At 39.0% G+C, this 23447-nt stretch overlaps 1 protein-coding gene across 1 annotated transcript in view; it reads right to left on the bottom strand.

The window, feature by feature from the left end:
• The window catches only part of TAF4B (TATA-box binding protein associated factor 4b), a 63497-nt gene that overhangs the window by 12008 nt on the left and 28042 nt on the right, over nucleotides 1-23447 (bottom strand). Inside the window, exons 10-13 of the mRNA XM_070942335.1 lie at nucleotides 22327-22496; nucleotides 12156-12286; nucleotides 9734-9859; nucleotides 8382-8438 (exon numbers count right to left, since the gene is read on the bottom strand). Coding sequence (XP_070798436.1) covers nucleotides 8382-8438; nucleotides 9734-9859; nucleotides 12156-12286; nucleotides 22327-22496 — 484 coding nt within the window. The remainder of the gene's footprint in view (nucleotides 1-8381; nucleotides 8439-9733; nucleotides 9860-12155; nucleotides 12287-22326; nucleotides 22497-23447) is intronic.

The raw sequence follows: 23447 nt of genomic DNA on the forward strand, positions 1-23447 counted from the left end.
ATCACTTATTCATCCATTTACCATGCGGAATTAGCAATAATGCCACATGTCAACTAGGCAGAATCTCTAGTAACCCTACTACAACCCCAAATCCTAATACTCTAGTCTTTCAGTGAGATTTTTCATAGCCAGCTGCTAAACTCTCTCCTTAAACTCAGTTTATTTATCTTATAACCTTTTCTTCTTGTCTTACAAATATATTTAACAATATTCTTTGTCCTGCTACAGAATCTTCCCCTACTGTAGCATGCTTACATCCCCTAATATTTTAGCTACAATTCTAAAGCTACCCCAGTTAAATAGGTAAAAATTATTTCCAAACCACCAAAGAGTGGTTAAAGCGACATTTTACTTATATTAACATTTGTGTCAGTGGTGAAATTTGTTACTACTGGTTCTGTGGGAGTGGCTTGGTGGTGGTGGTGGTAATGTGACTGGGTGGGCCTGGCCATTATTTTTTTTTTTTTTTTTACTTTTAAACCATTTTTTCTACAACCTCTTCGGCAAAGACGATCCCAGCTGAGTTGCCTGATCGGCAGAGGCTTTTTTTCTTTTAAAAGCCTCTGCCGATCAGGCAACTCAGCTTGGATCGTCAGAGGCATTTAAAAGAAAAAAAGCCTCTGCCGATCAGGCAACACAGCTGGAATCATCAGAGGCTTTTAAAAACATTTGACGATCCCAGCTGAGCCGGGTGATCATCAGAGGCTTTTTTTTTTACTTTTAAAAGCATTTTTTCCGCCGAAGAGGTTGTCGAAAAAATGCGTTTAAAAATTAAAAAAAAAAAAAAGCCTCTGATGATTGTGCGGCTCAGCTGGGCGGCGGGGGGGAAGAGGGGGCAGGGATTTTTGCTACAGATTCTCCGAACCACCTGCCTCCATCGCTACCAGATCGGGTGATCTGGTCCGAACCGGGAGCATTTCATCCCTGGTTTGTGATTTATACAAATAGTTTAAAATAGATATAAAAATAAAATTATGTTTTGATTTTAATTGTATATTTAATTGTATATTTGCAAACATATTTTTAATACTAGCTGTTTTATGGAACACCTAAATTTATTTTCAGACTATCATTGCTGGCATTCTGAAAAGATTCAAAAGACTGACTGAGGCTGAAAATAATAATTGATTATCTATCAAGAGGGGGGAAAAAGATGTTTGCAGTAGCACCAATATAGGAACAAGCATTTTGCAACTTAGAGGAAATCAACAAGTCATATTGTGGGAAATAGAAGAGCGTCTCCAAAGGCAATATTTTCAAGCAACCAGATTCTGAAGAACATAAGAAAGCAAATCCTACAACGTTGAAGTGTGCTTACCCCAGTGAAGACAGCAGCTAAACATAAAAGAAACAGGGAGTAACTCTGATAATAAGGATGAGTAGGAAACTGTTATCTACTTAATGGAGACATTGCATATAATAAACGAAAGTATGAATTTGATGGTACTGAATGGGGAAGAATTTTGCAGATCCTTAAGAGAGTAGGATATTCATAGAGGCTCAAAGAGAGGCAATGAATATTGTAGAAGTAATCTTTTTTAATGTCATTTAACACATGCATTAACATTTTTAGAGTTCACAGCACAAAGGTTTGTTATGTTTTAATGCGTGTTTTGCAAGTAAAGTATGGAGCCACACAGATTAAGAAAACTAGTTCAAACAAATGAAAGGCCAGTGCCATCTGATGGAGACTTGGAAAAAGTTGCTGCTTGCTATCTTGGAAAAACTAGACTACTTTTCCATTATCTAAAGTTGAGCTAAAAACACATTCATTTTTTTTTCTAAAAAAGAAGAAATATGTAATCATCAACTCCTGATCATTGATTATTGCTACCGTTAAAAATATTGTCTGGGAAATCTTCTGCTAGGATCTCATCCTTCTGCGTACAACAAAACACAACCAGTGTTCTCTTAACACTGAAATGTTGTACAGGTAGTCCTCGACTTACGATCACAATTGAGCCCAAAATTTCGGTTGTTAAGTGAGACATTTGTTAAGGGAATTTTGCCCCATTTTACGACCTTTCTTCCTTCAGTTGTTAAGTGAAATAGCTGCAGCTGATAAATGAGTAACCCAGTTGTTAAGTGAATCTGGCTTTCCCATTGACTTTGCTTGTCCAAAGGTCACAAAAGGGGATCACATGATCCCGGAACACAACAACAGTCATAAATATGAGTCAGTTGCCAAGCATCTGAATTTTGATCACATGATCATGGGGACGTACCTGCAAAGGTCGTAATTGTGAAAAATGGTCATAAGTCACTTTTTTCATTGACTTATTTGTAACTTCGAATAGTCACTAAATGAACTGTTGTAAGTCCAGGACCACCTGCATTGTCTTCTTTCTACAGTGGCCTGAAATAACTATTGAAAAAAGGTATATTGAGTAACTTATAGTTTTAAAAAAAGGGGAATTCATAGTTTATAGGAGAGAAACACATTAGATAATGTATATCCCACATGTTCCTCCAAATAGCTAAAAACACAAATAAAACCACAAGCAGCTTTAAGCCAAAAAGGCAGAGCAGCAATAAAAGCCAAACATTAACAACTAATAGAATCAACAGATGGACAATGTCAATATTCCTATTTCCTTTGATACCCAAAATGTTTAAAAGTCCTACATGACTTCTTGGTCCTGTTTCTCTTAAAAATATTGTTTCTTGAAATGTATTTCCACTTTCAGTTCCTTTCCTTTGTATTAGTTTTCCCAGAAAATTTGTTCATTTGTATCTATTTATTTTAAAGATAACTTTTTCATCATTATACTTGATGACATTAGTATTAATATATCTTAGCATATCTTGGATTAGTTAGCCATTCTTCTAATTTGTGATGTAATTTTTTTAAAAAATTCCTATTGTAGAAGCTTTTAATAAAACTTGCAGGTTCCCTACATATGTGGGAGCTGTGGTGGCGCAATGGTTAGAATACAGTACTGCAGGCTGACTCTAACCACTGCTAGGAGTTCAATCTTGACTGGCTCAAGGTTGACTCAAGTTTCCTTTCTTCCGAGGTTGGTATGAGTACCCAGATTGTTGGGGACAATATGCTGACTCTGTAAACTGCTTACTGTAAAGCACTACCGTTTCCCCCCGAAAATAAGATCCTGTCTTATATTTTTTTGAACCCCAAAATAAGCTCTTGGCCTTATTTTCAGCGAGGTCTTTTTATTTTGGGGTGCATGGAGGAAACCAGAGGAAATGGCGGGGACCGGCTGCTCATGCGTTTAAATATTTTCGGGGAGGGCTTATTTTCAGGGGGGTTTATTTTAGTGCATGCGCTCAAAAGCCCGATTGGGCTTATTATCAGGGGATGTCTGATTTTAGGGGAAACAGGGTATGAAGTTGCTAAGTGTTATTACTATATGCAACTTTGTATTCAGAACTTTCTGCATGTATGAAATATGAAGAACTTTATAATTAAAATTATTTTATTTAAAAAAATCTTACATTTTGAAATGCAAAATGTGCATATTGAACCTTCTAGGCACCTTTCCAATTACATTAAAGTTAAAGCTCAGTGCTAATGCAAGTAATACTCCCCAATGGTTTAGCTATATTTATATCTTGAACTAGATTTTTGAAATTTTCTGGTATTAAAATCATGGTCACTGCTCTTACGTCAGCTTCATCCTAAATAATTCTGTCTTAGAGCAGTTAATTGCACCTAGAAATAGTATTGTTGATACAGCCTTCCCCAACCTGGTATCTTCAGATGTACACGGTGACAATTGTCTATTGGAATCCCCTCAGAGAATTCTGTGGGAATTCTGTGTTCTAATGAATCTGGAAGCATTCAGTTGAGAAACACTACGTAGATTAGGTTCTGTAAACCCAGCCTGCATGAAGCAAATTGAAATCCCTCACTATAAGTGTCTTACCATGTCTTTTGCCATTTCAGGATGCTATCACTGCTAAGTCGAGAGACAAATATTTGCCCATACATGAATACTGTAAGAACAGCCTTTAAGAGCTAGAAATGGAATTTATTTCTGGCTAGACATTTCACTTTTGGAATAAGAGGCATGGTAGGTAACATCACATGTGGGTGACACCAACATTTTTGGATCTTTTATGCAAATAAGAGCCTTGGTAGTACAAGGGTTTAAAGCACCCTGTTATTAAGCTGCTTAAGACCAGCTGCCTGCAATTACTGCAGGGTTCGAATCTCGCCAAGGCTCAAGGTTGACTCAGCCTTCCATCCTTTCTAAGGTAGGTGAAATGAGGACCCAGTTTGTGGGGGCAATAAGCTGACTTTGTATAAATATACAAAAGGATGAAGGCTATTGCTGAGCACATTGTAAGCCGCCCTGAGTCTTCGGAGAAGGGCGGCATATAAATCAAATTTAAAAAAAAAAAAAAAAATTTGGAGGGCAGGAAAGATAAAAGGACAATGGATTTTTTTTTAATTGTCTGATAGAGCTTCAAGATACCCATACTGAATTTTAAATCCCCAAAGAGAAAATCATCTCATGGAGGGTTTCAGGGCCTAAGCCTCTACCAAGAATAAAGGTATTTATATTGTCCTTCCTCCTAGAAATCAAATATTTACATTATTTGCAAATAGTGATACTTGCAGAGTTGTAGAGATGCAAATATTGGGGGATAATATTGTTGCTTATCTTTTGTTATCTAGAATCACAGAACAGAAATCTTGAGAGGACTCTTGGAATTGGTGACTATAGCATCCTCAATAAATGACCAAGGAGAATCCACTACTATCCAAAATAATGTTCCACTATCAAGACAAAAAATATATAAATCCAACCATCTTTTTTTCTCTGCATAAGCTGACTGGGACCATTTATTCTGAGAGATCTACCTAGTTTTCTACTTTAAAAAATAGCATAACTATTACCACTTTTATGACTACATTTACACCCAGCTTTCCTAAGTGGGCTCAAAGCAGTTTCTGACCTAAAGCAGTTTCTTGTTATCTTACCCAAGCAAGTTGTGAAGCACCGCAATCAGAGAATTTGAATGGAGGATCTTACCTTAACCCCTATTAACCCACTGACTCATCTAATGGAATTAATATGAACACTGATTTAGACATATTTCCTAAATAGGGATGTGATGGGTCTATTCAGTTATGGCTGCCTAATAATCCTGCCTCTGAATACAGTAATGAAAAAACTTTGAGAATTCTGTTGCATCTTAATGTAGATAACAGCTTATTGTATAATAGGGGTCAGCTATTTTTTATGGCCTTAAACTTTATCCATAATATCAAAATCTTGGTATCTGTCACATTTCTTATATGAACCGCAGTTAAATACGCTAAGCTTGTCAGGTGGAAAGCTGACAGCCCAGGTTTGAGACCCGAGTGCCACGTGACGGGATGAACTCCTGTTCTTGCCCCAGCTCCTGCCTACCTAGCAGTTCAAAGACATGTAAATGCAAGTAGATACATAGGTACTTTGTTGGGAAGGTAACAGCGTTCTCTAAGCCTTGGCATATAGATATGCTGGCCATGCACCCACGGAAGTGTTTTTGGACAACACTGGCTCCCTCAGCTAAGAAAGGGAGATGAGCATCACCTCATAAGTCGGACATGAATGGACAGGAGAAACCTTTCCTTTATTTCATTCAGCAATTTTATTCTGGAGGAAAGGAGTGCTACACTGGTGCCGTCTGGCTTATGTACATTTTATCAACCACATAAGCAATGAGGAATTCTGGGAGTTAAAGTCCACAAGTCTTAAAGTTGCCAAGTTTGGAGATCCCTGTCATAGGTTTACCGTAATAAAACATATGTCAAGTACACTGCCAGGAATCATTTTAAGAGGGACCAATATGAACAAGCATACAAAGTGTTTCAATTATATGGCAATATGAGAACTCTGTTATTTTTATCCCGGAATGCCCTACATTGCCTAATTCCAGTCTACCGACTTCCAGCAGTTCACAAACTATCCCTTAGAATGTTTAGTTTGGCTTGTTCGGAAAGAAACTTGTGAAGCCAAATGGTGCCCCCACAGAATGCTTTACAGGTCTTAATGGAGACCAATGAGACCCAAAGACCAGGTCACTTGTTATTATTTCTTATTATTTATTAATTAAATTTCTATACCGCCCTTCTCCAAATAGGACTCAGGGCGGTGCACAGCCAAAGTAAAAAACAGAGCATACAAAATTTAAAAACAGTATTAAAATAATTAAATATTTTGGCCGTAAATTAAAACAACCCAATTTAAAATCAATTTAAAATTTAACTCAAGCCAGCCCAGCTAGTTGAAATAAATAGGTTTTCAGGGCCCAACGAAAAATCCGGAGGTCTGTTATTGTACGTAACTCTGGGGGAAGGTTGTTCCAGAGGGTGGGTGCCGTCACAGAGAAGGCTCTCCCCCTGGGGGTCGCCAGCCGACATTGTCTGGCGGACGGCACCCTGAGGAGGCCCACTCTGTGCGAGCGTACTGGCCGGTGGGAGGCTATTGGTGGCAGAAGGCGGTCTCGTAAGTACCCCGGCCCTAAGCCATGGAGCGCTTTAAAGGTGGTCACCAACACCTTGAAGCGCACCCAGAAGACCACCGGGAGCCAGTGCAGCTCGCGCAGGAGAGGTGTCACATGGGAGCGCGTCGCCCCCATAATCCCCCGCGCGGCCGCGTTCTGGACCAGCTGGAGCCTCCGGGTGCACCCCAGGGGGAGCCCCATGTAGAGAGCGTTGCAGTAGTCCAGGCGGGAAGTGACTAGTGCCTGAGTGACTGTGCGTAGAGAGTCCCGATCTAGAAAGGGGTGCAACTGGTGTATCAGGCGAACCTGATAAAAAGCCCCCCTGGCCACGGCCGTCAAATGATCTTCTAAAGACAGCCGTGCGTCCAGGAGGACGCCCAAGTTACGAGCCCTCTCCGTGGGGGCGAGTGATTCGCCCCCAATAACCAGCGATGGCATCAGCTGGCTATATCGGGACGCTGGAAGCCACAGCCACTCGGTCTTGGAGGGGTTGAGTCGGAGCCTGTTTCTCCCCATCCAGGCCCGCATGGCCTCCAGGCACTGGGACATCACTTCAAGGGCATCGTTGGGGTGGCCTGGGGTTAAAGTTGGGGTTAAAGTTGGCAACGTGCAGCTCTTTTGATATCAAAACCCGTCTGAAAGAATGGCATGCACCTTTACTTCTTCCCTCCTTCTCATCTTCTTTGCTTTGGCTGGAAACTGGTGCATTGATTTTCCGACCATTTTACTGGATTGCTATTTATTTTGCCTCACCTCTTACATTAATCCAAGCAATAAGGGCTTTTAAAGCATTCATAAATAACCCACTGCTGCTACTATTGGCATCTAGAAGCCAACCGTAGCAATGTTAAGCAACAACAAATTTCATAGTTCAAGAGGCACAGTTAAGAAAAAGGTTGCTCAGAAAAATCACTCATTTACTACAAAGATCTTTTTTTAAAAAATGGCACAGAATCACTCAAGTAACTATAGAAACCAATTTCTTAAGCTCAGTATCACACATCTCCCACCTTAATTGTCTTTATTATTGTTTTCTGTCAGATCCTTAATCAGAAATGTGAACAGGCTTGATTTATTCAGTGGGGGAAAAAGAATCTGTAGGTCAAGTTAAAAAAAAAAAAATCTCACTCACACAGTTTTCAACCTTAGGTATTTTCATTTAATTCTGTTCCCAGTAGCTCTGGGGGCAACTCCAGCGAGATCCAATATTAAGGCTCAATTAAAATAAGCTCCAATTAGTGGAGCTTTTTTCTCTCCGGCTAAAAAAGTCAGGAAATGGATATTGGGAAATGTAAAAAGTCAGCTACTGAGAGGAGGCTGCAGCAGACATAAATGAACTTATTTGTTGATTTCTGCAGTTGCTATGCAGAGGCCTCTGGGAGTAACAGCTTAACCAGTCTAAGCTATAAACTAAAACCCCTGCAGCTAAACATGAACTGTGTGAAACAAGGGCTCCATTCCAGAACAGAAAACTGCTGGGCCCAGAAAATTAAAAGCCAGAGGCGTTTTCCATTTAAAACTAAATCCCAGTACCACCTCCCAGCCAAAGAATTATAAGCAGTATCAGATTTACAAAACGAACAATTACCCTGGAAAAATGTAGGCTATTGTACGGTCCCAGATGCTAAATCTTAAAGTGTCTTCCCCCCCACCTAATCCCACATTATATTCCTATCCAGCGCATTGCTGTAGTTGAGCTCTGCTTAGAAATAGTTATTTGTGAACTATGAAAGTAAAGTGTTAAGAGCTGATAATTCACTGGCCTCATTTGAAGCGTTGCCCTTGCCTGCAGCAGTTCCTGTCCTTCCCCAAGGCCTCCACAAATGGTATGCAACAGCAAAATAAACCCTGACCTAATTGCCAGGGGAGGCCTGCCAACCTCTCCTCCTAACACGAAGCCAAACCTGGTAACTTGAAAGTCGTACCTCTTTTGCTTTCTGCTTTAAACGCAGCTGCTCTGTATCTTCTTTATTGCAACGGCTCTATTAAAAAAAAGGAGAGGGAGGGAGGGAGGAAGAGAAAGAAACGTAATGGAAGTTACCCAAAATACAAACATTATCCTTAAATATTTAATCAGCTACTTTTTTTTGTTCTGATTGGAAATCTTAGCTCTAGGGGCTTCACGCCGCAAGCCAGACTGGCTTGGTTCTCCCCACCACACCCCCCTCCATGAAACATCCTTTCATCAGGGACGGTTGCCTTGCTTGTAGCCCAGAGGAAGCTTGAACTAAAAATGATGCTAACGCTGTCAGTCAGGTCCAGCGTAGGCATGATGATGTTCATGTCAGGAGCAGACACTTGGGGAGAGAAAAGGAAAAGAAAGGCAGAAGGGGGAAAAGAATGTTCTAACCCCATGTTCTGCTGGAATAATACAGTAGGCTTGCCTTAGGGGGCCTAATTTTAAACTCCCTTATTTCAGAATGAGGTAGATTTAAAAATAGAGCCGTTTATACGGGTTGTGATAATCGGTTAAAATGTATCTGTCAGGAGGTCAATATAGATGATCAGCCAGCAGATGTTCTCAGTAAGTCTGCAAAAACTGGCTAAAGGCCAGACAGCCCCTGACACCTGTAAAATGGGAACACCACACTGATCTATTCTATGAGAAGGAAGCGGGACCATGATCCTGGGAATCCACTCCATTGGCTAACTGGAAGCTGTTAATTTTAATTTCAACTTATGCCTCTTGGTACCATGAGTTCGGTGATGAAATCTAAAATTTGTTACTATCGGTTCTGTGGGCATGGCTTGGGGGGGTAATGTGACTGGGTGGGCGTGGCCATTTTTTTTTTATTTTTAAAACCATTTTTTCTATAACCTCTTCAGCGAAGTGGTTGTAAAAAAATGCTTTCAAAAGGCTCTGACGATCCCAGCTGAGTTGCCTGATTGGCAGAGGCTTCTTTTCTTTTAAATGCCTCTTATGATCAGGCAACTCAGCTTGGATCATCAGAGGCATTTAAAAGAAAAAAAGGGTTTTTTTCTTTTAAAAGCCTTTGACGATCCCAGCTGAGCCGCTGAGCCGAGTTCCATGAGGAACTCCAGAGGAACTCCAGAAATTACCCCTACTTGGCGACAGGACAGGGGAAGCAATTTTCCCACCTGCGTAGTTATTGGCATTTATTACATAGAACAGGCTCAATATATCATTCTTTCTGCAGCAAGTTTTAAAAAATATTTCCTTTAATATAGAGAGATAAAGAGGTAAAATAGTCCCAACAATGAAAATAAAGAGAAAAAAGATCTTTGCTGCCGTTCCTTGCCTTCTAAATTCTCTCACCCTGGCTGCTCGGAGCAACTCTTCTTTTTCTTCTTCATCTTTCCTCCGTTTTTCAACCTGATCCAATTGTTCAAGAAACTGAAGCTGAGACCGCGTATCATTAGATAAAGTGTACCTGTCATTCCCCTTGAAGGGAAAAAAAAAGCAAATACGTAATTTGTTACCTGCACAACAAAATTTTCATCTCAACGTAAGTATCTATTTAATTACAAAACAACATAGAATATAGTAATTTGTTAACCATAGAAAACAAGAACTTTTTAGAGATAAACACCTACATATTGGACAAATCGCTTAATATAGCTAACTTGTTTCCTTTCTGGAAGCATTTAAAGTACAAATGCCCTTTATTCATAATGAATTCAAGTTTTTATTCACTTGCATATCCCTTTGTGGCACTCAAATATAACTTGCCTTTCATTTGCAAGTAGAGCCATTCCTGGGAAAATCCCTGGCAGAAACTTCAAAAACAGCTCTGTAGTCTCATTGTTCTAACTGCTATATAACTGGGCTCATTGGATTTTTAAATAAAGGCAGCTGCAGTTAATACCAAAAAAAAATGTTTTCTGAAAAAGCATTCTTGTGATAGTATGCTTCCTAATATTAAAAATTCCCAAACACGTGATTTCAAGTGTCTAGCTTCAAAATACGTCAAATGTAAAAAGGCAGAAGTGAAATCTTTCGGAAAAAGTTATGGAATTAATTATGAGTGTCTCATAGCCCATTTACAGTAGTGGCCAAAATTGTGGAAACCTTCTGGGAAAAGTGTATTTTTGATGTTTGAAAACATCACTTTTTTTGGAGTTTCAAGATAATCATATTCCACTACTGGAATGGCTTGGGAATAGCCCAGACCTTAACCTAATTGAAAATCTATGGAGCCAACTAAAGAAACTTGTTAGTCAGAAGCAGTGGTTGGTTGCTACCGGTTCAGTCCGGTTCTTGCGAACCGGTAGTAACGGCGGCGGGAGGCTCAGCCCACCCGCCCAGACATCATCACGACCTATCTGCACATGCGCAGAAGCATGCGTGCCCGTTGCGAACCGGTAGCGAAGGTAAGTGGAACCCACCCCTGGTCAGAAGCGACCCAGCAATAAAACCCAGTTAATAGAAGCAATCATTCAATCTTGATTTCACATTATAACAGCTGCAGAACTAAAAGACTTGGTTCACTCCATGGGAAGACATTGTAAGGCCGTAATTCATGCTAAAGGTTACCCAACAAAATATTAACTGATGTGATAATTATTGTATATCTCATTTTTTCTATGGTGGTAATTTTTGTATATCTCATTTTTTCAACGTGTTTCACTTTTCTTCTTTATACTGTAACTGCTATTCTAATAGCAAACCCTTCATAAAAGTTATTGCATTACATTCTTGATTAAATTATCTTTCCATTGATATATAATTTTATGGTACTACTCCAAAAAAAAAAAGTGGTGCTATTAGCTAGTTTTAGAAAGTACACTTTTCCCAAAAGGTTTCCACAATTTTGATCGCTAATGTAAATATACATAATATAGGGAGTCTTTCACTTATGACTACAACTGAATCCAGAATTTCAGTTAAGTAAGTCATGACTGATTTTACAACCTTTTTTTTGCCATGGTTCTTAAGTGAATTACTGCAGTTGTTAAGTAAATCATATTTAACATCAGGTGAATCTAGTTTATCCCATTGCCTTTGCTTGTCTGAAGCCAGTTGGGAAAAATGCAAATGTTGATCACATGACCCCGGAATGTTGCAAACATCATAAATACATGCCAGTTGCCAGGTGCATGAATTTTGATCGCATGATCGTGGGGATGCTACAATGGTAATAAGAGCAAGGACTGTTTTTTCAGTGCCATTGTAACTTAGAATGGTCGCTAAACGAATGGCTATAAGTGGCTATCTGTACCTTTGTCTATCTATTAAAGGGAAAGGAAAGAATAGATTTTGTCAATAATTTTAATCGATTGCAAATGAGATTTAAAATTAGATTCTGAAGGTTGCAGATGGCCTATCTTTATCTTAATCAAAAATTCACAGATAACTGTATGGAATAATACTGAAATGAAAATGGATGATTTACTTAATCAAAGGGGTGGAAATCTGTTTACATATTTAAACTTCCATATGACTAAGCTCAATTGCTATATTGCCAGACCTTATCCAAGCAAAACATGCCATCCTTAGTAATTACAATAGTTAATAAACTTTTTTTCTTCCTAAAAATAAAAGCAAAAGAATCAGAAATCTACAGAAGGCTTTTGCTCCTTCCCATCAATGAATACAGTTTGTTTTATCAATATTTTGCATAGTGTGTATGATCCAGGTCCTGTGAGCATAAATTCTTCAGGATAAATTAAGATGAATCATTCCAGGGTACCAGTTATTTTAAAAGGACAAATTGAAACTTGGCAATCATTATTTTTACCTTATAGGTCCTTATACGATGTTGAGCAATTAAAGTTAGTTTTTCTAGAAGTCCTCTTAATCTCTCCTGTGTAGCATGGGAGATCAAGTTCAGAACATCAGAATTAACTTCCATAATGTCATGCCTTTTACCTGTTGAGGCAGAGAAAATCCATTACGTATTTTAGTACTAGCTGATAATTGAAATAATTAGCACAGCAGGCATTCTGTTCCCCCTGGAAGTCATACCCATTATGAATAAAGGTTTGGGAGATTGTGATTTTCCTGGTAAAGTCACAACTTCAAAGATCTTAGACATTACATTAATAAAACCTAGCCTACAGCTTCAGAAAATAGACATTGTTTCACTTAGCCTCTAGAATCACTCTCCTTGCAAGGTCATTTATAGGATAAAGTTAATAGGAATGCAGAAATCAGGCCTTCTGGTTTGGAAAAGGAGAGAAGCAGTAGCTGTAGAAGTTCGTGCCGTATTCTGTTAATTTCAGTAATTAAAAATACAGAAATAGTTTTTGTCCTATTTGACATTGTACTTATTAAATCCTGATGTGTTAATGAACAGAGGTGTCTTTTGCATCCTATTGCAGGCATATCTGTACTATTTGTGCCCCAACCAAAATAACCTATGGCCCCTTGACCCACCCTTGCAGGACAGCTCACTCAGTTAAGATCCAAAACCATTCTCTTTCCATTTCTATCATCACTGCAACTTGTCCAAAGTTTGCTTTTTCTGCACTGCCACTGTCCTCATTCCCTCGACTAATGTTCCCTGGAGCAAAAGGAATGCTGTTTGTTTCAAGTGAAACTGCCTGAGCAATGTTCTAAGAGGAAGCATCACCTCTGTCATGCCCTTAAGTTGCACATATATTAATTCAGGGCTCTTTGTCTGGTTGACAACTGACCTCCATCAGTGCAAGCTTAGGAAAGTACTATGAGTACCTGGGCAATTCAATGCCACGGAAGCAAACAACTTTAAAAAATACACACCCAAAGGCATTTTCTTGCATCTCTTCCTCAGAGGTGTCATAACTGAAAACACCAACTGTAGTGATGTAGAAAAGGCATCTTATTTTATGCCTAGAGTAAAATGTACTCTCAAAATAGATGCATACAAGCTCCTGGCTTCTCTGGCAAGAGAACAATACTACTGTTGAAAACTAAACAGTCACCTTGTCTTGTATATTAAATTGTTGGGATGTGCTATCAACCAATACATGCCAGATTTAGAGAGAACTTTTGGCACTGCAAAAAAAAGCTTCACTCTAGTAACTCAGATGCTGAGATCCAGTAAGCAAAGAAAGAAAGTGGATTTGTTTAAAATGTGGATAGCTTAATTTGCACCCCCAGACTAGGCATTCTACATCTTTGAAGTAATACTCACTTAAATACAGCATCTCACTTTTCTCAGAATGAAAATATATAAACTGCTCAAAAAATTAAAGGGAACACAAGCAGAAGACATCCGAGATCTGAATGAATGAAATAGCCTTATTAAATACTTTGTTCTTTACATGCAGTAGTTTATACACTGCTCAAACAACTAAAGGGAACACAAAACTACTGTATGTAACGAACAAAGTATTTAATAAGGCTATTTCATTCATTCAGATCTCAGATTTCTTCTGCTTGTGTTCCCTTTATTTTTTTTGAGCAGTGTACAAGTCTTACTATCCAAGAAAATATAGAATGCAATGAGTGCAGCAAACTGGGCCAAGAAGAGTTATTTCCATGTTTCTATAGTATATTACATTACTGTTATTATTGGAAACTAATTATCTTGAGCTACATATATACATTGCATTTCTTGTAGACTCATTAGAATTAGCTTTTCTAGACATTTAAGAAAAGGAAGGAGCAAGGCAATCTATTCCTGACTCTAGCTATCTTGTCTGCTCAGTAGAAAAGTTCCTCAGAAGCAATATTATTTAGAAAATCAGCACACAACTACTTCCAAATGAAAAGAGACTGCGATCAGATCATGCCCATGAAAATCAGGCAAATCAAATCAGAATTGTTCCTTTGATTTGGAAAATCAATTCAAATTGGATTTCAAAACCCATTTCTGTACATGCACAAAAACATCTAAATACTACGGAGACCTTGTTGGTCACTTGAGGTTGTTTGCCTGCAGAAATTTCATCACTCAACTAGGTAACCATCAGTTTATCAATGAGTGGGATTTGTTCCCTATTTATATACATTAGCTTGCTCTGCCAGTATTGGTGTGGTGCACTTTTCTTCTTGGTAATTCCTTAAGATATCGGTTTCTGCTTGTTTTGTTTGTCAGATGCTAAGCCCTGCTTATATAAATGTTGGCTGTTGGACAGGATATGTTCTGCTTTCTGTTTCCTCCTTAGCTTTTTATTATCCCTTCTGAATACCTTTTTCCCTTGTGAACTTTATTCATTTGAAGATGCTGTTCATTCATTGTTGTATCTTCTCTAGTTCTTCTCTGAGCCGAGGTGGCGCAGTGGTTAGAGTGCAGTACTGCAGCTACTTCAGCTAACTGCTAGTTCAGCAGATCAGCGGATCAAATCTCACCGGCTCAAGGTTGACTCTGTTATTGCGTTATTTTATTTACCAGCTGAGCTCATCATTTCTGGACTGTCTGACTTTCCGTAGCTTGCCAACTTCTTATCAGTAAGCTACGTGCTTCCGCATTCTTTCACATTCCTTCACACACTTTTCCTTTGTTCTCCTGCCAGAGAGGTCCGGCTGGACCGGCAGGAGATCTCGCTTGCCAAAATGTAACAATTTATCTTTCTTAGTTAGTGAGGTGTTTTATTTTCTTTATAACAAATAAATGAGTTTTAGTAGAGAACTTTTCTTCGCGTTTCTTTTCAGAATATTGCAAACTTGGAGAGGCCACGATCCATCCTCTAACCAGGGTGATTGTCCCAGAGCCAAACATGGGATTAATCAATGCCCTGACATCTGGTAGCTCGGACGGTTGATTTATGGCTTTTTTCCTTGTTTTGTTATTTCTGATAAGAGCGCATAGGCAATTAGTTTTTAGCTACTGAGGTACGCTAATTATATTTGCTAAGATGCTGAAAAGAAGAAAAACAAATACAAAATGTATTTTGCTGAGAAGGTGGCAGAAAGGAGGTTTTCAGAATTCCAGCCCCTTGCTACGGCCACACGCCTGGAACAAGAAGCCTTGGGAACAGAAATGGAGGGAGATAAGACAGAAGCTGGTTTTGAAGATAATGAATTACGATTGAGGTCAGTAACATTTTCTTCTGATTTTCAAAGCTCTGAAAAAGTCCTCCCAGAACCTTCTGAATTTGTAACGCTCGGTGCAAGGCCAAAGCAAACTGCCGAGCAAAATTACTCCCACGCAGAGAGAGAAACAATTCATTATTCTCCTCGAAGCTATAAGCTCACCCTGGATGAGCTGGCTATGAAAGCCTATAGTGACCGTATAAAATTTTATGAACAGGAGCTATCCCAGGCAAAAATGGCCATATCTATGCTTGAGCAAGATAAGGGAGAATCTCGTGACTTAAGATTTTCAAAAAGCGCCATATTGCCTTCTTCTCCGGAGCCAAAGACACTCCCCCTGGTGGATTTTGTGTCAGGCCAATTAAGGCAGAGTGCACTGCATACGTCACATGACAGTCTCCCTGATCAAGTTACATATAAACCTGCCACGCAGTCGTTTCTTGTAACTGCAAAGCTGCCCGAAGCTAAAGGTGCAGCACCATCTGCTGGCGAAAGTAATTTACTACAGGAAGCTGAAATGCCACAAGTGTTTCCACAGGCCCAAACTCAAACACCCCCTGGCGGTGATGGTGTCTTTTTAGATGGAACACAGCCACGCTTAGTGCAGCAAAGGCAAATGACTGCATCTCCAGCAGGTCATGCCAATATTGCAGATCAAGCACAAATGGCAACTGGAATACAGCAGATCCAGTGCATCAGCCACACCAGCAACAAATGCCTGCATATATGCCACAGACACAAATGCAAATAGGGCCAGCTCCTGGCCCACCTCCAATGGCACAACCAAGACCATTTTTAGGTCCACAACAGGCACAGCAAATACCACAGGCATTTCTGCCAGCACAGCCAGCATATCAAATGCAGGCTCACCAGGCATTTTCTGTCTCTCCACTAACTGGTGAGTCAAAACTAAAAATGTCAGGACACAATTATAAAGCCTGGGTCAATGAGATTACACTATTGCTTCTTAGAGAAGGCACTCACTGCATGGTTTTTAATCCTCCTGCTCAATCTTGGACTTATGCAATAAGTGATTTAGAGATAAGGGCTCGCACAACATTATTGATGTCCATGGATACTGAACTGCAGGTTACTTTTCCACCAAATACAACAGCCCGACAAATTTGGGCTGAATTGGAAAATTGCTACAGGCCTGTCTCAATTGAATCTTCATGTTTACTCATGTCTGAACTCCACGGTTCGAGATTGAAAGCCGGTGAACAAACTGGAGGGCATTTGACCAAACTGAAAGGTTTGAGAACAGAATTGAGAGAAAGAGGCCATAACATTGAAGATAGTCAAATGATCAGCATCATTATTAACTCTTTGAATTATGAATGGAAAGATGCTGTTACAAAAATTAACCAAGTCCCAATTGCTCAACGCACAGTGGACAATGTCTGTAGACTTTTAATTGAAGAAGAGGCATTCATGTTGGCCACGCCACATTTGAGAGGACCACCCGCATCAAGAGCTCCAGCTAGACGCCCCTTCCGAGGAAGGACCTACGCTCCAAGGATGCCAAGATGCAACACCTGCAATCGTGTGGGACATGCCACCTGGGATTGTCCCCAACGAGCTCCAGCTCCCGTCTCATACCAGCCCAGAGGAACAGATTCCAGAGGCAGAGGCAGAGGCCAAGGTCGTCGTGGTCCCCGGCGTGATCCACAAACTCCACTCGCCACATTAGCTTTAACCAATGATCCACAGCCTCAACCTGAGTATGACAGACGACTCCTGTGGACTTTGGACAGTGGTGCAGCATTGCATGTTACCTACAGAAAGGAACTTTTCACAGAGATGCACGAGCCTGAACCAGAACTACGTGAACTTTATTCTTTTTCCAATCATCCTTGTCAGGTCAAAGGAAAAGGAACTGTTTATGTTGAAGAGCTCGATGCATTCATTCCTGATGTTTATTACATACCAACAGCAACCAGTAACTTGCTTAGTCAGAGTCACTTGTCTAGAATGTTAAAATTCCAGGTTCACCACCTTGAAAATGCAAGTTACATAGTTAAAGATGGAGATATTGTTGCTGGAACCATATTAATTGGTGGTGTTTATTACTTAAAGCCAAAGCCTAAAAAACAAACACAGGCAAGTATACAAACTCCAAAAAGGGAAAGCACAGGCCCAGAGAGAGATGCTCCAGAGAGATCCCATTGCTATTCCTAAGGCTCCTAAAGCCAACAAAAAGAGAGTTGGTAAACAGGTTGCTCAGAGCAAGCCTGAGGTTCCGCATAAAAATGTTAATGTTGAGAATTCACTAACAGGTAAGTAAACCTTTGCATTCCAGGTGTATCCATAAATGGCATAGAAGATTGGGGCATGCCAGTTTCCGTGTTCTTAGGAAGATGCCGGAGTTCGCAAAAGGTTTGGATCTAAAGGGGTGTAAGGTGTTTTTGGATTGTGCTGTATGCAAAAAGGCCAAATCCAAAGCAGCAGCCATTCCCAAACGCGCTACACGCCTGTCAACACGCATTTTTGATTTGGTTCACAGACATAGTTGGTCCATTCCCGCCATCATTTGGTGGTAGAAAATATTTTCTAACAATTGTTGATAATTACTCTAGATATGGATATGTATATCCTATGAAAGAAAAATCTGAGACTTTTCAGATCTTTAAAGACTTTGCAGCCCTTGTTTCTAGCCAACATCAAGTCCGCATCGCCAGAATTCAGAGTGATCGTGGTGCCGAGTTCATGTCTCAGCGTTTCCAGGACTGGATGTGTAAGAATGGAATTATTCATCATACTTCGGCCCCTTACACACCGGCTCACAATGGAGTCGCAGAACAAAGACAAGGGATACTGCAAACCATGATGCGTTGTCTCCTAGAAGACGCCAACCTTGATATCATATACTGGGGTGAAGCTATCAAGTATGCAAATTACATTGTCAACCGTACTTGGAGCAGTGTAACAAATCAGACTCCTTTCTTCATGTTGTATGGCTACAAGCCTGATCTTAAAAACATCCATATTTTTGGTTCATACGCTATGGTGAACATTCCCTTAGCTCAAAGAAGAAAAGGAAGTCCAGCAGCAAAGAGACTGAGATTTATGGGTATTGATGATAACTCAAAATGGAGCAAATTTATTGACTCTAAACATGCAATTGTGATTTCCCAATCTGCTAATTTTGAGGAAGCTATCGACTGGTCCAGGATTCATTCCAATGATCCTGGAGTTTACTTTCCTAGAGATGATACTGCTGATGCCACGCAGATTGATGATCAAGATTCCACTGATTCTTCTCAACCTGATGTTCTGTCTTCGCAAGCCGCGGATGCTGACGCTAGCGACGAAAGTGAGGACGAAGACGAAGAAGACTGGACAGTTGTTCCGAGACGTTCCAAGAGGGCCACAAAAGGAATCCCTCCACAACGATATTCTTGGCAACTGACAAAAGCACCCTTGCCTTTGATTTGCAATGTCACACTTCCACCTGATAATTTCACACAAATCAAGCAACTCCCTGATTCAGAGCAAGACAAATGGTATGAAGCAATGCAGGTTGAAATGGACAGTCTAAAGAAACTCAAAGTGTTTACACCTGCAAAACCTCCAGCAAACAAAAAGGTCATTGGCACTCGATGGGTCTACAGAATCAAAAAGAAACCAAATGGTGAGTCACTGTACAAGGCCAGACTTGTAGCTCAGGGTTTCGCTCAACGTTATCCTGAGGACTACACAAATACTTACTCAGTGACAGTTCGAACTGAGAGTGTAAAAATTGCTTTAGCAACTGCAACTATCCTTGGTTTAGAAGTTTTCCAGTTTGATGTTGACACGGCTTATCTACATGCAGACCTAGATGAAGAGATCTACGTGGGAAGTCCTCCAGGGTTCCGACAGCAAGAAGGGGATACCTGGTTCCTAAACAAAAGTCTTTATGGTCTGAAACAATCTGGTTTAATGTGGTACTTATGTCTTACTGACAAACTAAATTCAATGGGCTTTATTAAGTCCGAAACTGATGAGTGTGTGTTCACAAAAAGATCTAACAATGCATATGAGGTAGTTCTTGTTTATGTTGATGATATTGTTTATATTGGTCCAAATAAGCAAATGAGTGAAATTTTTGCCAAAGCTTTGCAGAGATACTTCACATTGAAATCATTAGGTCACACATTAGCACTTATTTAGGTGTTCAGACTGAAAAAACACAGAAGGGGTTTAGTTTTTCACAAGAAGATAAAATTGAACAAGTTTTGCATCATTGCAACATGAAAGATGCTAACACAACAAAGACACCCATGCAAACAGATTTTCACAACTTGACACAAGAAGCAAGTCCTGAGTTCGAGGATCAAACACTTTATTGTTCAGTCATTGGGTCACTATTGTACATTAGTAGTTGGACCAGACCCAACATTGCACTTAGTGTTAATCTCTTATCACAACATGTAGGTAAGGCAAAACAGTTTCATTGGACATGTATTAAGAAATTATTGAGATACCTAAAATACACTAAACACATGAAGTTATTGTTAGAACCAACACATACTGATTATGCAGAATTATGTTGTTATGCAGATTCTGATTGGGCAAGTGTTAAGAAATCACGTAAAAGTACTTCAGGTTATATGATGTTCTTAAATGGATGTCCTGTTTATTGGCAAGTACGTAAACAAAATTTTGTTTCTTGTTCATCTACTGAAGCTGAATATGCTTGTGTTTCAGATGCATGTAATTCTCTAACTTGGTTTGATGCTTTAGTCACAGATATCTGGACACACCCGATCCGACCAATCACCGTGATGGAAGACAATGAATCGGTGGTTTATATTTCTGAATCACATTTTACAGGTTCTAGGTCGACACACATTGACATCCATTATCAAAACATAAAACATTTAGTGAAAAAAGCTTTTGTCAAAATGCAATATGTATCTACACATGATCAAATTGCTGATATCCTCAACAAACCACTCCCAGCGGCTCAACACGAGTATCTGCATAAGAAGATGTGCCTTATTTGATGATGTACTGATATTTGCTCAACTGGCAAAAGAAGGGAATGTCACTGCGTTATTTTATTTACCAGCTGAGCTCATCATTTCTGGACTGTCTGACTTTCCGTAGCTTGCCAACTTCTTATCAGTAAGCTACGTGCTTCCGCATTCTTTCACATTCCTTCACACACTTTTCCTTTGTTCTCCTGCCAGAGAGGTCCGGCTGGACCGGCAGGAGATCTCGCTTGCCAAAATGTAACAATTTATCTTTCTTAGTTAGTGAGGTGTTTTATTTTCTTTATAACAAATAAATGAGTTTTAATAGAGAACTTTTCTTCGCGTTTCTTTTCAGAATATTGCAAACTTGGAGAGGCCACGATCCATCCTCTAACCAGGGTGATTGTCCCAGAGCCAAACATGGGATTAATCAATGCCCTGACAAACTCAGCTTTCCATCCTTCAGAGGTGGGTAAAATGAAGACCCAGATTGTTGGGGGCAATAGGCTATTTAGTATATTGTCTTTGCTGTAAGCCGCCCAGAGTCCTTGGAGAGTGGGCGGCATAGAAATATGACTAATAAAAACAAAAAATAAATAAATAATAATTGTTCCTTTATTTTGACAAAGGTGTCTTACACATCAGATCTGTATTTTGGTTGTTATGTGTGGGAGTGTTATAGTTTCTATAGTTTACTATAGTGTTTACTGTTTCTGATATGAGTCCTGAGACCTATGGATGTTCCTTTGATTTGTTGATATATTTGTCCATCAAACTTAAAGCAGATAGTGAGGCAGAGGTTGATGAGGTCTAGGATTCTAGATATTTTGACTTTACTGTATTTGGTTAGGTTGGGTATATTGTCTGGTACTGCTGCCATAGATTCCTTTGTTATTTCTGGGTCTATGGTGCTAAGAGTGCTGGGATGTTAAATAAAGTAATAATTTCATGTTCTTCTATTTTTAGACTTTAGACTTGTTGAAGGCTCTTAAATTCTCTTCTATTGGGGCATCTAAATAATCCAAATAGATTGAGATCCTGTTTTGCAATTTCAATTTGACACTTTCCAATTTAATTTGGAGGTTTAATTGAATACTTTTTTCAGTCAAATCTCTGAATACTTGAATGGTCCTCAAGAACAATCTAAGTTAGCACTGTTAACATGAAGACTAATTCTGGAATCAGGTTAAACAAGGATTTAGGCTCCTGTCTGATCCTCTTAACATAATTTGTAGTACTATCATAGAAAATTGTTTTCAAGTAGATGAATTTCTTCAATAAACTTGAAACTAAAGAAAGGATGTAGCAAAAACTATCTTCCAAGGGAATATTCAGGAGAGCTGCATGAGCAAGACAATGAACCCAATGAAGTCTTTGGGTTCATTCTATTTGACCAGGACAAGCACATCTTTTCTAACTGCCCTGAATAAATCATACAATACCAATACCTCTGTTAGCATACGAGTGGACTTGGCAATCATGAGCTTTTGGACCAGGGACTTACATAGTTGATGGGAAAGTCATAAATATTTAAAGCAAACTTTAACTTCTTTCAAGAAAATCATGCATGACAGACATAGGAAACTCAAGTTGTTTAGTACTTGCTTGAAAATGTTTCAATTTCTGACCAAATAGATGAAAAAGTACAGGTAGATTTTTCTCAACTGTTTGTTTTGTATATTTTCATTCATAATCTTTTCAGAAACACTCTTACAACTCTGTTCAAGTTGGCCTCAAAAAAAAAAAAATCTAATACAGTGCTGATGCCATGACCCTAAAAAAATAGCATAAAATAAAACTTTAAAGGTAACTTCAAATGTGTGCTCTGTTTCAAGATGAATGTTAATAATGTTACACATGAGTTCCATCACATCCATTTTAATAATGATATGCCATCTGTTTACTGCTTAAATTGGGCACTTTCACTTGGAAAAAAACATGTGTTCCTTCTTCAAACAAAGAGTTTGAAGAGCTATTTTCCCAACTTCTCACCTTTTTTTAAGATCCTCTTCTGCAATGCCTCTGAAGAGAGGAGGAGCTTGTCTGGACAAGAGCACAAAACAGTACCAATTGCGTCAGAATTTGTTGTCAATATGCATGCATGCTCTTCATTCAAGTTAACTCCAGCCATAGAAGCCACATCATTAATGTCATCTTCTTCCCTAAAAGCAAGCATACATTTTGGATTGGGTTATGCAAGGAAATAAAACTGTTCCATTAAATAAATGTGATATTTATCCTTAGAAAAAATTGGATTACTTCAATTATTTGACACATAGTACAAAAATTTAGCATAAAAACACTAATGGCTTAGTATTATTTCATTTACGTTAAGAAACCAATTTAGGCAGTCAGAGTGTGAAACATTAAGAAATGAACTGTGGTCAGGCCTTCAAAGACAAGTGCCTAAAAACACAAGAATTGTGAGGGTCAGTATTTACTCCCATAATTCTTAAAATCTTAATTTATGAACAAGCTCATCCGTAACAGGTAAGTACACAAGTCATGCTAAATCAAGCTCCATAATTCTTCTATAGAACCAGGCCAACATACATTTCTGTAGCATAAAAGTCAGCATTTAACATCCAGTTTTTATCCAGAATATCTAACAGAGATCCACAAATAAATACCACCACACAAGAGCCCTTATATTTTTGGGTGAATATAATCCAAAAGAAAGAAATTGTGGAGGGGGAAGAAGATACAAGTTTTTGCAGGGAACATCTAAATGAATTGAAGAATATAGTGCAAACAATATTCTAACATGGAGAGTTAGGAAGAGCTGACAAACCTGCTCAGGAAGATTTATTTTCACTGCTGCAGAACATTTGACAAGTTATCAAAGAATGATATTCTTTTTGGTTCCTTAGAAACAGTATTGGTATTATACGATTACAAAATAAACAGTAGAAATTTGTCTTGTTCAGATTTCTATGCATTAAGCAATAAGAATTAGGTTAATGAAGTCTGGTTTGAATAATTTCACTGAACTTGGCTAAATGACTTGAAATATTTAAGACAGGTGTAGGAATTAAACTTAAAATGAGCAAAATTGAAGTTGATATTCCATTAATTTCTACGTTACTGTCACTAATTACTAAGCTATTTCTCCT

This window comes from Pituophis catenifer, unplaced genomic scaffold (genome assembly GCF_029215685.1).
Source record: "Pituophis catenifer annectens isolate HBS135680 unplaced genomic scaffold, rPitCat1.0.hap2 SCAF_3, whole genome shotgun sequence".
Classification (NCBI taxonomy): domain Eukaryota; kingdom Metazoa; phylum Chordata; class Lepidosauria; order Squamata; family Colubridae; genus Pituophis; species Pituophis catenifer.